Source organism: Hippocampus guttulatus, chromosome 17 (assembly GCF_054856545.1).
Source record: "Hippocampus guttulatus isolate MCC_2025c chromosome 17, RoL_Hgut_1.0, whole genome shotgun sequence".
In the NCBI taxonomy this organism is placed as follows: domain Eukaryota; kingdom Metazoa; phylum Chordata; class Actinopteri; order Syngnathiformes; family Syngnathidae; genus Hippocampus; species Hippocampus guttulatus.
This window is the reverse complement of record NC_141277.1, coordinates 7894250-7910049: the sequence shown is the minus strand read 5'-3', so window position 1 is coordinate 7910049 and position 15800 is coordinate 7894250. Positions and strand designations below refer to the sequence as shown.

Genomic DNA, 15800 nt, shown 5'->3' with positions numbered 1-15800 from the left:
TGATAAAGAATTTAACGTTACACCACAATGAAAAAAAGTTACAAATGATTTCCTAAATTAATATCCACGACAGTTAAAGGGGATGAAATGAATTGGAATGCAATAATAAAAAAAAAATTCTGGGTATTCAAAAACATTACATTGATATACAACGGTACTTAAATTAATGAGCAACTTCTGGTTAAACATGATGGACTATGACATTTCTTACTTTTAATTGTAAATTTATATTATTTGATCAGACTATATTTAGTTTGTAGATTTTGTGTATTTGTGGGACATTTGCAAGTCATAAGGTTTTTTTTTTCAGTATTAAAAATGTGCTGCCAGTCATGGTTTAGAATTTCTTTATTATGAAACCTGGGGCTTATTTTCAACAACCATTCTACATTTGTACAGATGGATGCATCAGTGTCGGAGTCTGAAAAGGGGAGACTGAGTGCAGAGGAGTTTTTCTGCCTGAGCAAACAACAGAGGTTGTTTTATTTTTTATTTTTGGGGGAATACAAAAAACTGGGAGCATTTCCAGTTGAGATGTGACGCACAGGACGCAGCCGCCAAGGTGAAGAGACTAACTGCGACTTTGGAAGTTTTGCAAAAGAGTTGAAAGAACACCAACTAAAACAGGATCGTGAGTTGAGCGCAACAAAGATGACATCTCAGCGAAAATGCTCCAAAACAACAACAGAGTCCAAATTCATATCAACATAAGTACAATTTAAAATCCACAAAAAAAAGAAAAAAAAAGCACACAGCAGTCAGTAGATCAGGATACCCCCCCCCAAACATGCCGCAACTCCCCACCCCCCCGATTCAACTATATGCTAGAAAAATTGCCAATTGAAAAGGACAGTTTGACCTTTTACAACACCCTTAAAATAGCCGCAGAGCAGATCAAATCACCACACGCCAACTCCAAAAGTCTCCAAGCTTTCATTCCCAGCACCTTCTGTCTGATTTAAAATGCTCAGTTGGTGTCACAAAACAGTACTGGCAAATTAATGTAACCACATCGGAGGGAGGGTGACAACCTTTTAAATAAGACAAAACCAAAAAAAATCAGAGAAAAAGTGAACCACCTTAATCTTGCAGCCGTTTTGTACAACCTAACAAAGAAAATCTGAAGTGGTGAAAATTGCCAGTCTGCTTTGCAGAGTGTAAAGAATTGTCTCAAGGAGGACGAATGTTCACGCCGCCGTGCCACTACACCACCCGCCGCACTTCGAAAAACCTCTTCAGGTAGTAAATTTGTCCCAGCGTCATGGCCACCAGGACGAGGGCCTCGAAGAAGGACCACAGCACCACTCGGCTGTTCGTGTTGTCATTGACTGGACAGGGAAAGCAGAAAAAGACATGTCTGTAAGTCGCATTTTTAAAAATCAGTTTCCAGGTGTCACCGCGGTGCCTGGCAAAGCAGATTTGGCAGATAACAATTTCTTAAAAAAGAAACTTTAAGCTGTTTGCCATATTTTGTGGGCACTCACTGGCTCTGTGTATCCTCTCGCGGACCTCCATGTATTCCTGCTCGTGCTTGACTGCTGTCATGGCCACTGCCAGCTCGTTGATCATCTCCTCCAGCTTGTTTTGATGCGCTGCCATGAACAAATAAATAAGTAAACACAGACACACACACGCACGCACTCACTCCATAGATCCCCAACACAACGGGGCATACGACATGCACGACACTGTTTTCCTCCACGAGTGCCCAGAAACAAGGCAAGCGTCAACCTATGAAATCCAAAGCACCAATGAAAGCATCCCGGACGGCTTGGTGGGGGCTGACGGTATTTTTTTCAAGCAGTGTTTTCACAGTGCGACGAGTCAAACCACTCCAATCCCTCACACACAGCAATGTGCACTATTGGTGGCTTTTCATGACGCACAACTCTGGTTAGAGGAGTACTTCCCAACTTTGACTGCGCCAAAGCAAATAGTTTACATGTTTTGTTTGTTCAAAACTAGATTAACTTTGGCACAACGATAACGTGCCACAGCACATTGGTTGGAAATCACTGGGTTAGCGAGTACACCAAAAGTCCACATTCTATCCGCCTACCATCCCAAGTGCCGCCGCCTGGAGATAAGAGCGTCCACAAGATGGTGAAACAAAAACAAACACAATCAGGGAGAGTGAAAGTAAAAGAGCTGCATTTTGTGGGTGGGTGGGGGGGGGCAAAAGCAAAGATGGGGCTCAGTCACCTTCCGTCTCCATGTCCTGGCCTTTGGGCGCCTCGCCAATGTCAATGGTGAACATGACGATCTTGGGCGTCATAGTGGACATTTTGTTGCTGAAGCAGAACTTGTAGGTGCCGTCCATGTGGGCTGCCACCGAGTACTTGCCACTCGACTCCCGGTCACCCTTATAGATCTGCTTGCCGTTGGGACCGGTTATCTGGAAGCAGTGATGCCATTCATAATAATTCCGGACAAAAACTGTGCCATGCATAACAACAAGTCCCGTGCGTACTTTGTTGGACCCTCAGTGATGTCACATTTGTTTGTGCTAGCAATGTCATTTTCGGCCAGTTATGCTCACTAATGATGAGCCTCAAGTGAAGTCGTTTATCTTAAAGAATTGAGCGGAACAGCCACAATACAATTTGATTATGTAAACATGGATTCATGATTGAGTAAATGCTAAATGCATGGTGTTGATGCTTTATGATGCTCTCAGTTTTAAGTGCTTTATTGCCATGTTATGCCTTTAGCATGCTAATGCAACAGCGTGGTCAATTTCAAGCTGATGCACATAAAAGGTCTGGGTGGCTTTTGGCTGGGGTAGAAGTTAACAGTTGCTCAATGTAAGCTACAGGAAGTGTCCAACTACAGCTCAAAAGTCATTTGCTATTCATGTATTTAGAGGATGAGTGTAGCTATGCATCACCAAGTCAGTGACGTCACGAAATGGCAGATAGGAATGGAGTAATTACAGTGTCAACCTACCGTGTCTTTGCACTTTGGGAGTATGTATTTAAGGTTGGCAATAGCCTACGTCTTCTACTAAACTACAGCAAAAAAGGCTCATTTGACATAATAATAAAAGCTCTTTTGGCATCGTATGTGCATATCCACCAGACTCTTCTGTTCTTCTCTGTTCTTTATTTGTGAATTTTCTATCTACTGTATGTGCTCCGTTCAAACAGTGCCCCCTACTGTTCAGATCGAGACACCACATACCTGAAATACCTTGTTATTCACATTTCAACATAATTGCATGATGTAATGGCATTATCCAGTACCACACCAGTGTGCCGTGAGATATTGTAGAGTGTGCCCTGGGAAATTATTCAAATTTATCGAAACTGCATCAAAAATATTTTTAGAAAATAATTATCCACAAATAACATACCAAGGTTGAGTGTCTGTGCTGCCAAGTCATTGGCAACATAACTATGTAATACTATTCTAAAACAGTATGTGGCAGCATCTAAGTAAATGCTTTGTAATTATAAAACAAGTGAATTAGTGATGCATTAGATGGCTGGGACTGTGACAGTGTGGCTAGCAAGACCATATGGCGACAAGTGATGGTAAGGTTTTGAAGAGTCGAAATGCAAACTCCTAACTGGACCCTGACAAAGCGCCAAGTAGGAGTGCACGTCAAAAGAAGGCTACGACTGTTAGCTCAAGCATTGTCTCTTGCGTGAGGCAATACAGCTTTTCAAGCCTGTTTGCTAGAAAAATTCCAAAGATACTAATAGATGTAGAGGAAGAGCTTCATGTGTGTCTTTCTTTTTCCTGCAAACATATCAGTACTGTGTTCATCCAAACAGGCCCAAGTTTCACACCGAGTTGAAACATTAACAATTTCAAAAGTGGGTTTATTTGAATCCTATTCAAGACACTTTGATGAGAACTACTTTATATCGTCGATGTGTAGTCTTTTTTTTTTCATTTTGAACATTTTCAGGTGGTCGTGTGCTTTTTCATGGGGAAAAAGGTTGGAAAAATATTTTCCAACATACGGAAACATCCGGCTATTGAATAAACAAGCCGGAACTAAGCAATTTTAGAATCTTTGTTATTTCCTTATCAACAAACACGAAACATTCGGGTATTTCACAAGTACAACTTCGTCTGTGTTCCTGGGAAACATATGGAAACCTGCAAAATTTTCATCAACAAGAAAAACATCCAGATTTGATTCTAACAAACATTAGGGAACAAACCCCCGCATGTGCACTTTTAAGGAGTGAAATGAAAACTATTTACAGAACGATACAATAACTTGGTCAAAAGATCGCTGGCACGTCAAAACCGAAGCCTATCATCCAAACACCGTATATATCGGGCTGATAATGATTAACAACTTAAAAAAATATGAACGCTGACTTTGTTGAAAAATCGAAACATGAAAAACAAGTTTCACCAAAGCGGCGCTGAATTAGCTGCACCGCTGCTAATACTAAGAGACTACATCTGACATGACAGCACCGCTAGGCCTTATCCTCCTTTGCTGCAGATTAGCGTTGGTTCGCCGCGAACGTTCGGCGCCAGCTCGCTCCCTCGGGCGTCTTACCTCCACATCGATATCCAAGAAGCCTCCCTCGGCGACCTCGAACATTAGGCCCATCTTGGTGCCGGAGTTGACCCGCTCATAGAAGCACTCGTCGGCTTGGGCGTCGATGCTAACGAAGTAGCCGGACGCCGTGGCGGACAGGACGGCCAGCAGGAATACCATTTCCCACGTGGTGAACATTGTTCCTGGACTTTAGGAGGGGGAAATAACGAAAATATATAATTGCAAGTAAATACTGTCCTCGGTCCACGATCCCCCTTTCTGGAGTGCAGTTTCGTGTGGCTGATTTAGTGCCGGAGAGGAGAAGCCCAAAGTGCCAAACGGCGGCGATCGTGTGATTGCCACGTACGGCTTAAACGGCGAATCGCGAGGGTCATACCAGAGAAAACGCGACGTGTAAAAGACTCGCAACCTGCCGTTCTACAATATCCCATACAGGTGAGTGGGGCAAAAATGTTATAAAATACCATAATAAGCTAACCTCATTAATACACTTTGACAGGAGGTCACGAAGGGCATTGCATAAAAAATCTTGAACAAAATAAACCCAACGTGGTGTTTTCCAATATGTTAATTTGAATCGGGTTTGCCAGTGGGAAGCGTGTCGACCTCACTGTGCAGATGTGCAGGGTTCGATTCCGGCTCCGGCCTCCCTGTGTGAGTTTGCATGTTCTCCCCGGGCCAGACGGCTGGCATCGGCTCCAGCACCTCCTGCGACCCTTGTAAGCATAAAAAAATAGGAAAATGGATGGATAGATCAAATTAAACACAGTACCCCCTATGACCGCTTATTCACTTATCTTTTGTGTTAATTGTTTTCTCAATCCACGTATAATACGTGGATTTTGAATCTCAACACAGATTGTAAAACATACAATAGCATTTTCTACGAAACGGAGTCTTTCACATGCTCATCTTTTGAGTCGAGACTGAGAGTCGCTAGTTCTGGGTTTTACCGTCCATGGGTTAATCGCGATGGGAGGGGGGTGTTGAAATACCACCCATCCTTAATTATTAAACATTTGAACGCTGTGTTTTTGTACTCATAGCGGTGTTGAAATGGAACCCAGTATTTCATTCTGCCCGAATTCAAGGAACGAATGAGGATCTAAACGTTGTATTTTGTTCGTGGAAACTGACAAACGCGTATCATTCACATGGTGCTCTATTTGTAAAACACAGTACTGTAGTAACTTTTTCCACGCATGCGCATAGTGGGACTTCGGGAGGAGTCTTTCATTTTGTTATCTCGTTGCCCCGGTATTTAGGGAATTTTTGATTCAACAAAAACGGGTGGTGTCACACTATAAACGGACGCCCCATGGTATTAAATCCAACGTATCCTTTGGTTTGTCGCAGGTTTGGTGACGTCCAACAATCGACTTGTGCTGAAGTCTCCCGGGCGGGCCTGAAAACACTTTTTATGTCGTACTTGCTCCGACTTTTTTTGTCGATGCCGTGATTTCGGCACGCGTATAGGCCGGATATGAGCCGATGAACATCTTTCCCGGTGACTGGAGGGAAAACGGTCGTGAAGGTTTGCCACCTAGCTCTTGGAAAGCTACTGTTAGCTGCCAAGTGGGGAAGGAAGTGAGGAGCGGAAAAAAATGACATCTCGGAGGTAAGCGCTCCGCTGGAAAATAACGTCCGGCGCTGGTGTTAGCCCGGCTATCTTAACTTTAATTCCACCAAGGAGGTTTAGAGGCAGTGTCCCTGACGTTTGTGTGTGAGAAGGAGCTGGTAGCTCACCGTGTAACGTTAGCTTACACCGGTGACTTCATATTTACTACCCACAACGCCAACATCGTAAATAAACAATGCAATACAAACAGTCAAGGCTTTCTTATTGCTCCCGAGACGTTCTTGTTCGCTACTCTCAAGTCCGAGGGAGGCTCATGATGTCAGTGTTATGTGGCAACATTAACCACAGAGCAACTGTGAGCGCCTTTATGTGCAAGAAGAAAAGCGCCCTTCAACGAGGCAAGGTCCAAAACGACTTAGGATAACCAGTGCGAGCGTAATGCAATACTGGCGTTTCATAAAAGCCCAACTGTGTGGACGACAACGTAAAATAAACCTAATTAAGTCATTTGTTTTGTGCATGCAAATACTTAATGTTTTTCTACTTTCTTCCCTCCAAATGTTGCTGTTGTTTATTGATAATGTCTCCATTGTGAGACAAATAAAGGTTTTCGTTTCTTATCTTATTATCTCTGTGTGATGGGATGCCTCCTCCCATCTGTGAGGCGGATCAAAATGTGCCTCAAATTGATAGCTGTCAGTAATGGGCCCCGAGAATGGCCATCACCCCAACGCCACCGCGGTCAAGCCAGCCTCCACACACAAAGTGAAGTCAAGGCATCTGCCACAGCGATTGTTAATGCTCTGCCGCCAGCGAGTGGCGTTGGCCACCTTCAAAACAAAACCTGTTTAACTAATGCATGCAGGTCAGTGGTTTGGGATTCAAAATAATGTTCTAAAATAACTTCAAAGCGGTCAAGCAATGACTCGTTCACCCAGTGAGAATTAAAAACTGTCTCCGAATCGCACCGAGAAACGTTCTGATGTTTGACTGCACTCCAAGCCCGCAGCTGATAACACACTTGTGTTTGTTTCTACAGGTGGTTCCACCCCAACATCACAGGCGTGGAAGCGGAGAATCTGCTGCTGACTCGCGGTGTGGACGGCAGCTTTTTGGCAAGACCCAGCAAGAGTAACCCTGGAGATTTCACCCTGTCAGTGCGGTGAGTGGGGATTTGGCACAGACCTGTGACGCCATATTACCATATTGTATAAGTAGGTGTGTAACAGTGTCACTCGAGTACAGTAACAGTCCGTTCCAAAATTGGGACGTGTTCAAGCTAAGAGGTGAGCGGCAGCGTTTTTAAACCATCCAGACGACTGGCTTGACTCCAAACGATAATGACCCCATTGAGTGAGACGACTATTATCAGAATATTCAATAGTTGTTTTTATTTTGGTTGCAGAGTCGTTCATCCGCGTCCCTGCCGATCCCGTGGTAACACTAACGGCGAGTCACATTTGAACACAACGGTTGCAAGTTCTCCTTTTCTTGCCACAGTTTTTTTTTTCAGATGACACAGCAGGACAGTGACAGTGACTCAGCAGCTGTTTCAGCAACAACAAAAAAAAGAGACAGTGTTTCATATTTACATTCTAATTGAATGCAGCTTGGTGCCATCACTGTTTTATTCACCAAACCAGTCTGACAGCCACGGAAATTTCGTCACGTCTCGCATCAGGAATATCAAGCTTGTTTTCCGCACAAGCCACGTAGTAGTAAAGGTTATCCTCAAGTGGCCGACTATAATTGTCAAGCCACAAATGTGTAATTGTTAGGGATGTAATGCTATGCCAAAAATGATCTGTGTATACTCGCTTAGAAACTGATAGTTTTTTGAGAACAACAACAAAAAAAAGGCCTTTTGTCTAAACTAGGACTGATAGTAGAACGTCCACAAGAGGGTGCTAGTGACTGCTATCGGCCACCGGTATCGGCAGCCTTCGGGAGTATTCGAAAGGTTGAAATCAGGCCGGTGTCGGCCCAATACCGATACCCTCCTCTCGCTTTTCGCCCATCCCTTACCAAATGTGCTCCCCACGCAGGCGGAATGGCGCCGTCACCCACATCAAGATCCAGAACACGGGCGACTACTACGACCTTTATGGCGGCGAGAAGTTTGCCACTCTGGCCGAGCTAGTGCAGTACTACATGGAGCACCACGGGCAGCTCAAGGAGAAAAACGGCGACGTCATAGAGCTCAAGTATCCGCTCAACTGCGCCGACCCGACGTCAGAGAGGTGAGCCCAACGCGCAACCACCAATATACGTTTTGACCGCCTTCGACCAACTGGACACTTTATTAGGTATGCGATTAAATAATTTGCCTTGATAAAGAAGGGAGTTTTTCACCGATGTGAGTATTTTTCTAATTGTTTTTGTTTTTTAATCGGCCATCAAAAAAAAAAAAAAAAGCAACCCGTACAGCCAAAACATTTTTGGCTAATGTGTCCCGGGCAAGAGCCACATGCACAAATCCAAGTGGACCTGAGTTCAGCTGCTTGGTGATGAAATATTGCCACGCTTTTACTTGCTTTTCCTGCTGATTTGACAATAAAGCTTGACTTCACTTATTTTCTTAACACTCTCAGGTTGTGTTAGTGTTGACAGTAAAAGTCTGTATTTTGGAATCTTGAATGTCACCAGAATTGAAAATATCGATTAATCATCATTCATAATCCATCTTTAATCATCGATTAATGGCAAAATAATTGACGGATGATTAATTCATTCAAAATAATCATGAGTTTAAGCCTAACTCGTACCGAGTATCGTCTGATTGCGTCCCGAATGAAGTGCGTAACGATGCCGTTGTTGGCATTGTCTCGGCAGATGGTTCCACGGGCACCTGTCGGGCCGCGAGGCGGAAAAGCTTCTGACGGAGAAAGGCAAGAACGGCAGCTTCCTGGTGCGGGAGAGTCAGAGTCACCCCGGAGACTTTGTGCTGTCTGTGCGCACGGGCGATGACAAGACGGACAGCAGCGACAGCAAGCCCAAAGTCACGCACGTCATGATCCGATGCCAGGTGAGCCTCGAAAGAACATTTACCTTATTCGGTGTTGTCGGAGCAAAATACGGAATGGTATTCACAAATGGACACAAAGTGGCAATAGGGATCCAAAAACGGTTACACAAAGTCTCCTCTCCTCCATTCGACACAAATTGCAGATGTGCCCCAAGTTCCACATCCTGCGCCGACCCCTGTGTGACACATCTGCTTTGTGGGTCATGTGATTTTTCTGAAAGCGATACGCGCACTGACGCGGTTTCGCACTATGCGCTCGACACAAGCGATTCTGCGAAACGAACGGAGATTACGTACTTTTATTTTGAAGTTTGATTTTTGCGTACTCCTTCTTCAGCACGACCTGAAGTACGACGTGGGCGGTGGCGAGAAGTTTGACTCCCTCACCGACCTGGTTGAGCACTACAAGAAGAACCCCATGGTGGAGACTCTCGGCACAGTGTTGCAGCTCAAGCAGGTAGCTTTGTTTGAGTATTCATTCCATTTTCTTGCTCTCTACTTGCATGTTCTTTGTCGTTTCTCACGTTTCCACCCCTTTTCGCAGCCCCTCAACACCACTCGCATCAACGCAGCTGAAATCGAAAGTCGGGTACGGGAGCTGAGCAAGCTTGCGGAGGCCACGGACAAAGTCAAGCAAGGCTTTTGGGAGGAGTTTGAGGTGAGGCTTTCACGGATTTTCATCCCTTATCTCAACATTTTGTGGATTCTGTTAATGTCCAAAGATCTCACCCCAAATGGTTTTGCTTCCACGCAGACTTTACAGCAGCAGGAGTGCAAGCTGCTGTACAGCCGCAAGGAGGGCCAGAGGGCCGAGAACAAGAACAAGAACCGATACAAGAACATTCTGCCTTGTAAGTAAGAGTCACGGGCGCCCTCTTGGATTTAGTGGGCTTCACGCTGACCCATTTTGTGTACATGTCAACCAAGAGCAGAAACATTACTAGAAAAAAAAAGGGCAAGTGTATGTGTTGTAGTACCAACACTGACCTGTGTGAGGCAGTATGGTGCCAAAGCCATCCACACTTGGGAGTGCCTCCAGTCACTTGCTCTTCAACCGTGACCTTTGTTTTTGTTTCCTGCGTGCAGTCGACCACACGCGGGTGGTGCTGACCGACGGGGACCCCAACGAAGCGGGCTCCGACTACATCAACGCCAACATCATCATGGTAGTATCCCCTAGCCTGGTAAACGACCCTCCTTCCTCCTCACTCCGTTGCTCACGTTGCCATCGTTCATGTTAGCCCCAGTGATTTTGTTTTTTTTTTTTTTTTTTTTGGGGCTTTGTCGCATTCAGCCCGAGCAGGACAACAAGTGCAACAGCACCAGGGTGAGGAAGTCATACATCGCAACGCAGGGCTGTCTGCAGAACACCATCAGCGACTTTTGGAGGATGGTGTTTCAGGAGAATTCACGAGTCATCGTCATGACCACCAAGGAGGTGGAAAGGGGGAAGGTGAACACCTGGGTTTTTGATTTTTTAACACTTTTTATGACATGGCCAAGAAAATTTTCAGCAATTCATTTCAATTTGGACATTTTTACTTGGACGCCTTTTGTATTTGTGCCAATTTTTGTTTTGTTTTGTTTTTTGATTCAGACTGTTTCCTTTCAATATTTAATTTTTCTATTTTTAGTGTTTTATTCAAATGTTTTTCTCCTCCCTATTTGATTTGAATTTCTAGTTTTTTTTTAACTACCCTCTAAATTTTTGCTCTCCTTTCTTTTTTCAATTTGAATTTTCTCTTCATATTGATTTTTGTTACTCTTTATTGTGACGTTTTCCTTTGAAATTGTACTTTTATATTTTTATCATTGTATTTGAAATTTAATTTTTACTTGTTTTTACATTTTTTTAAGATTTATTATTAGAATTATTTATTAGAATTATTGTTGAAAATTGACTTTCATACTATTTATTTAGAATTACATTTTTGTTTAAGTGTATTGGTTTTTTTTCCTATTGGTATCATTTGAAATTGTACTTTTTTTATTACTATTTTATTTGAATTAGAATTTTGGTTTCCATTTTCCCTATCCTCTTAAATTCTTATGTTTTGAACATTTTTGCTGTGCTCACTTGGTGTGTTGACAGAGTAAATGTGTGAAGTACTGGCCCGACGTGTCGGCTCTGAAGGAATACGGTGCCATGCGCGTTCGCAACGTCCGCGAGACGGCGGCGCATGACTACATCCTCAGAGAACTCAAACTCTCCAAAGTGGGACAGGTAATCTTCTTTCATTCTTCTTCTGCCTTTTATCCTTTCAAACTGACGGGTTGAATCTTGTTTTGTTTGGGTTATTTTTATTTAATTTTATTTGTTTTTGTCTCCAGGGCAACACAGAGCGCACTGTTTGGCAGTACCACTTCAGGGCCTGGCCCGACCACGGTGTCCCCACGGACCCTGGCGGTGTTCTGGACTTCTTGGAGGAGGTGAACCTGAAGCAGGAGAGCATCCTGGATGCCGGACCCATTGCCGTACACTGCAGGTATGCATCATTTAACATAGGGGGCGCCGCCAGGCACGCATGCTAACCGGCTACGCTTGTGTCGGCAGTGCAGGGATCGGACGGACGGGAACCTTCATCGTCATCGACATTCTCATCGACGTCATCAGAGAAAAAGGTGTGTGTGCATGTGCGCGTGTGAGTGCGCGCGTGCTCGCACACGTGTGACTTTTGTGCGTGTGTGTTCCAGGTGTGGACTGCGACATCGACGTTCCCAAGAGCATCCAGATGGTCCGTTCCCAGCGCTCCGGAATGGTTCAGACGGAAGCCCAGTACCGCTTCATCTACATGGCCGTGCAACACTACATCGAAACGCTGCAGAGGCGCATCGTGGAGGAGCAGGTCCTGCCTTCTTCTTGTACTGTGCGACACATAGCGAAGTCACTGGCGCCCTCTAGACACAGTTCTAAAATACAGCTTGTGATCCCCAAATCAATTCACTTCAACTTTACTTGTATATCAATTTGAAGAACCAATGCAGCTGCAAGAATGTGCTGTGCACAACAACAATTGAATATGAAACAGATCAACGCAAGAGATAAACCCTTTTTTCAGCTGCATGCTAACAACGCTACTTATTAATCATCCTGTTGGTAGAATGTATGATCAAGTGTCTGCTACATGTGTTTTATTTATTTATTTATTTTTATAAATGTCTTATCCAGAAAAGTAAGATTAAAGGTCGTGAGTACACCAACATCAAATATTCTCTGTCGGACCTAACGGGTGGCGAGCAGAGTCCGCTTCCTCCTTGCACCCCGCTGCCCACGCCCACCTGCACAGAGTAAGTCTGACTTCCTTCTGGGCCTCCCTCCTCCCCGGCGGTTGCTGACTGGCGTGTCCTTGCATATTTCGTGTGTCAGGATGCGTGAGGACAACTCGCGAGTTTATGAGAACGTCGGTCTGATGCAGCAGCAGAAGAGCTTCAGATGAGACCCGCCTTGATTCCATGTGAGTCTTGATGTCACAAGAGAGGTTATGCATATACAAAGTGATCCTCTTCTCCCGTAGGACCCCTGATGCCTGACCATTTTCTTCGCCAGACTCACCGCGACGCCGACAATGGGACACCGCCACCACAGTACAACAAAAACTAAGAAAGAGAGAAAATCGGGGAGAGAGCTTTTTGGCCCTCAGGTCCAACTCTCCAACCACTGTGATGCTCACCCCGACCACGGAGCGGCGCCAAATCCCCACCTACCAAACCCAGCCAGTTTGTAATATCAAAGCCAACCCCCATTTTCGTCTCTCTTTTTTTTTTTTTTTTTCTAAACTAAAGCAAGACTTCTCGATTGTTTGTAGAGTTAGCAGAGAAAGTCGTGTGCCAAACGTCAGACATTAGGGCGATTGGCTGACGATTGGACTCTAACCTCGCCACAACTGCCTTTAAGTCAAAACCCGTGTCCTCTCACATTCATGTGGCATTTGCGAGCCTCGTCTGACTGGTCGAAGTCATTGCCCAGTCAGGAATGTCGCTGAAACATTCATTTCTCAAGTGCATATTACACACCGGTCGCAACGTTTAGAGGCTGTTGAGCATTGAAAAGAAATTTCAGGATGCCCCGTTGCGAATTTTGCCATTCCCCTTCTGAGTAGAGAACAGCACGCGGTGCAAAAAGTACTGAAACATTTGGACATGTGCATTTAAAAATTTACAGAAGGTCAAATTAAGTTCCCATGCACTTTAGGCTCATCCTGAACTTTCATTCCAAAGCGCAATATCCCCAACTTTTTGTGACTAGTGTATGTTGTCTTTCTTGTTTCAAATTAATGCACCATATGACTAAATGCCTTGCGCGTACCATTGACTCCGCCGCCAGGAGGTTGCCAAAGGTAACGAGAAGCCTGATATCGCTGCCCGTTAGCTTAGCGTAGCATAGTTCACCTTGCTTCACTTGAGCAGCTCAAGAGTGCCCTAATTCCTCCAGCCACATGCTAACACTAACCCCACCAAGAAAAATGTGCAACATTGTAACACTATTGTTCACACTTGAAACACTAAAACAAAGAGAAGCACACAAAAAGAAGATATTTGGTCCCATGGCTCACTGTTGCCTCCTTGAGGAACTTGGTGGTGTTACAAGGTATTTTCAGGCAAAAACAAAAAAATGGAGTACTGCGTTACCTTGAATTCATTCCGTGACTTAATTTACTGGTAGCTCCAGAATGCCCGCTCGGATGTTTTGCCTCTCTTGTAACATGTAGTTGTCCTACTAGTGTGCAGAAATGCCATGCAGTAGTGGTAAACTTACTATTAAGACACGTCGTTTTACTTGGTTGATTAGTGTGCAAATTCTTTTCATTGCACTAACCGCTTTCCATCAAGTTGCTTGAGGATTTATTTAATATCCAGCTTGAGATCTATGTACTGGTACACTTTTTGTCCGCACTAGTAGAACAGTTTTTGTATACTAGTAAGGCGTAACTGGACTAGATGACATACAATTCACTGAGTTTACATCATCCCGTAAAAAGTTCATACTTACCTGTTGCAATAATTGCTTGTAGCAAAGCACTATTTTTTTGTCTAAATGAAGCTGCTAAACTGACTTTAACATACATTCCTAGATCCCCAAATGCTACTAGGGTGGTGGCAAAGCACTATTTTTGTCCTAATGAAGCTCCTCAACTCACTTCCAAATAGTTATTTGGCACAGATATGCCACAAGATGGTGCTGGCAGCAATACTTTTGTCGAACTCAAGCTTACTAACATAGTTCCTCGCCAGAAGATGGTGGCAAAGCACTACTTTTGTTCAAATGAGGCCCTTCAATTCACCTTAACTTAATCCCTTGGCACCAAGATGGCAACAAATCTCTTTCATTGTCTTCATGAAGCTTCTCAGCTCGCTTCAGTATTCTTCCTTGACACCAATGGTGCCAAAGCAATACTTTTTCCACAAACTAAGCAGGCAAAAGGTTTCTTGCCAATGTATGCTCTTAAATGTCCATTTGTAGAGAATCTTTTCCCACAAACTGAATAGGCAAAAGGTTCAATAAAAATACTTGTTCTAGTGCGCTAAATTGTCTCACTAGTGTGTCCAAAGTAGCCGGCGTGGGTCTCAAGCGGGATATCAAGGAAATCCTTTTCATAAGGGGGGCAGGTTTGGTCACGTTATGCTAGGTTGCCGAGCCTCATCGGTCTTCTCGTCCGTGTCGTCATCCGCTCATTTCAAATGTGGCCTGGAGATTTCCTCACTCTGCCTCGGCGCCGCGCAGCCGAGAACAGGGAGCGGTGGCGCTTCTCCTCGAACAGCCGCTCCAGTCTCCGTCCGCATTCACCGTCGTACCACGCGTCAACTCATGGACGTGCCTTCTGCGCCGTCACGTGACAGCGACCGCAATGCTCTTTTAACAATCGTATGTGAATCTTTGATGGCGGGGGGGGGGGGGGGGGGGACTCAACAAAATTCTATTTTTGAAGGTGTATATTGTACATGAACAGAATGTACTTACCAAAAAAAAAAAGACGCAACATATCTACTTGCCAATAAGATAAAGTGTATGTATATGCATAGTGTTCTCTCTTGACACACACACACACACACGACCAACAAGAGAGTGTATTATAAATATTAAAGAAAATTGCAGTTAACCACGTTAACGTCCTCACTAAGAATAAATGGCGACCTCATGCCGCATTTCACTGCTGTGTTTTGGAGTTATTGAATTTTTAAAATAAATTAATTGGATTAAACTAAATGATGTACTAAGATTACAAAGTCACACTGGAGTTTACACCCCAAAAAAGGTACATTTTATTGATCCTAAAAGGTACAGTGTGTATGATTTATTGCTATCTAGTGGTAAACCAATAGAATGCAGCGCATTTTGAAACGCGCGCTACGGTCCCCCAGTGAGACCAAACTTAGGCAAGTGTGCCACAGATTTCTTCAGCAGAGATGCAACCACTATGTCATCCCAACTGACTTTGAGTATTCGCTCAAGCAAGTAGCAGAAAGATGCTGGCAAAACATGGAGGTGCGGCTGATCTGATATTAACGATTACTTCACCAACAATCACATTTTAAAATCATGTTGATGTGATAGAACATTTTTTTGCATATTGAAATTAGTGCGTTTTTGATATAATGAACAGTGAAAAGAATTGCATAACATCCCTTTAAAAAGCTGTTTTGCCTAAATGAAGGCCTTATTATGCTAAAAG

The 15800-nt window shown here is 44.1% G+C and overlaps 2 protein-coding genes across 3 annotated transcripts; one reads left to right on the top strand and one right to left on the bottom strand.

The window, feature by feature from the left end:
• Positions 1-330: 330 nt before the first annotated feature.
• Positions 331-4885, bottom strand: tmed2 (transmembrane p24 trafficking protein 2). Its single transcript, XM_086135529.1, has 4 exons — positions 4523-4885; positions 2203-2395; positions 1485-1592; positions 331-1328 (listed from the first exon to the last, which is right to left on the bottom strand). Exons 1-4 carry the CDS (start codon positions 4700-4702, stop codon positions 1204-1206), a joined length of 606 nt encoding a protein of 201 aa, XP_085991655.1. The 5' UTR covers positions 4703-4885; the 3' UTR covers positions 331-1203.
• Positions 4886-5768: 883 nt separating this feature from the next.
• ptpn11a (protein tyrosine phosphatase non-receptor type 11a) lies at positions 5769-14656 on the top strand. 2 transcript variants are annotated; one of them, XM_086134270.1, is made up of 16 exons: positions 5769-6143; positions 7144-7266; positions 8150-8344; positions 8937-9129; positions 9467-9586; positions 9674-9787; positions 9884-9980; positions 10216-10313; positions 10424-10582; positions 11222-11353; positions 11461-11615; positions 11684-11751; positions 11824-11975; positions 12299-12417; positions 12497-12584; positions 12677-14656. In XM_086134270.1, exons 1-15 carry the CDS (start codon positions 6130-6132, stop codon positions 12564-12566), a joined length of 1809 nt encoding a protein of 602 aa, XP_085990396.1. In that variant the 5' UTR covers positions 5769-6129; the 3' UTR covers positions 12567-12584; positions 12677-14656. The 2 variants fall into 2 exon arrangements, with proteins under 2 accessions (XP_085990396.1, XP_085990395.1); XM_086134269.1 differs by having other exon boundaries at positions 12645-14656.
• Positions 14657-15800: the final 1144 nt, after the last annotated feature.

Excerpts from the sequence above, each read along its gene's own strand:
- tmed2 (XM_086135529.1), bottom strand. The coding sequence starts at position 4,702 with ATGTTCACCACGTGGGAAATGGTATTCCTGCTGGCCGTCCTGTCCGCC. Across the intron at positions 1,593-2,202 it reads CCAGGACATGGAGACGGAAG|CGCATCAAAACAAGCTGGAG; the intron begins GTGACTGAGCCC and ends TGTTCATGGCAG. Across the intron at positions 1,329-1,484 it reads CGAGAGGATACACAGAGCCA|TCAATGACAACACGAACAGC; the intron begins GTGAGTGCCCAC and ends TTCCCTGTCCAG.
- ptpn11a (XM_086134270.1), top strand. Across the intron at positions 8,345-8,936 it reads GCCGACCCGACGTCAGAGAG|ATGGTTCCACGGGCACCTGT; the intron begins GTGAGCCCAACG and ends TTGTCTCGGCAG. Across the intron at positions 9,981-10,215 it reads ATACAAGAACATTCTGCCTT|TCGACCACACGCGGGTGGTG; the intron begins GTAAGTAAGAGT and ends TCCTGCGTGCAG.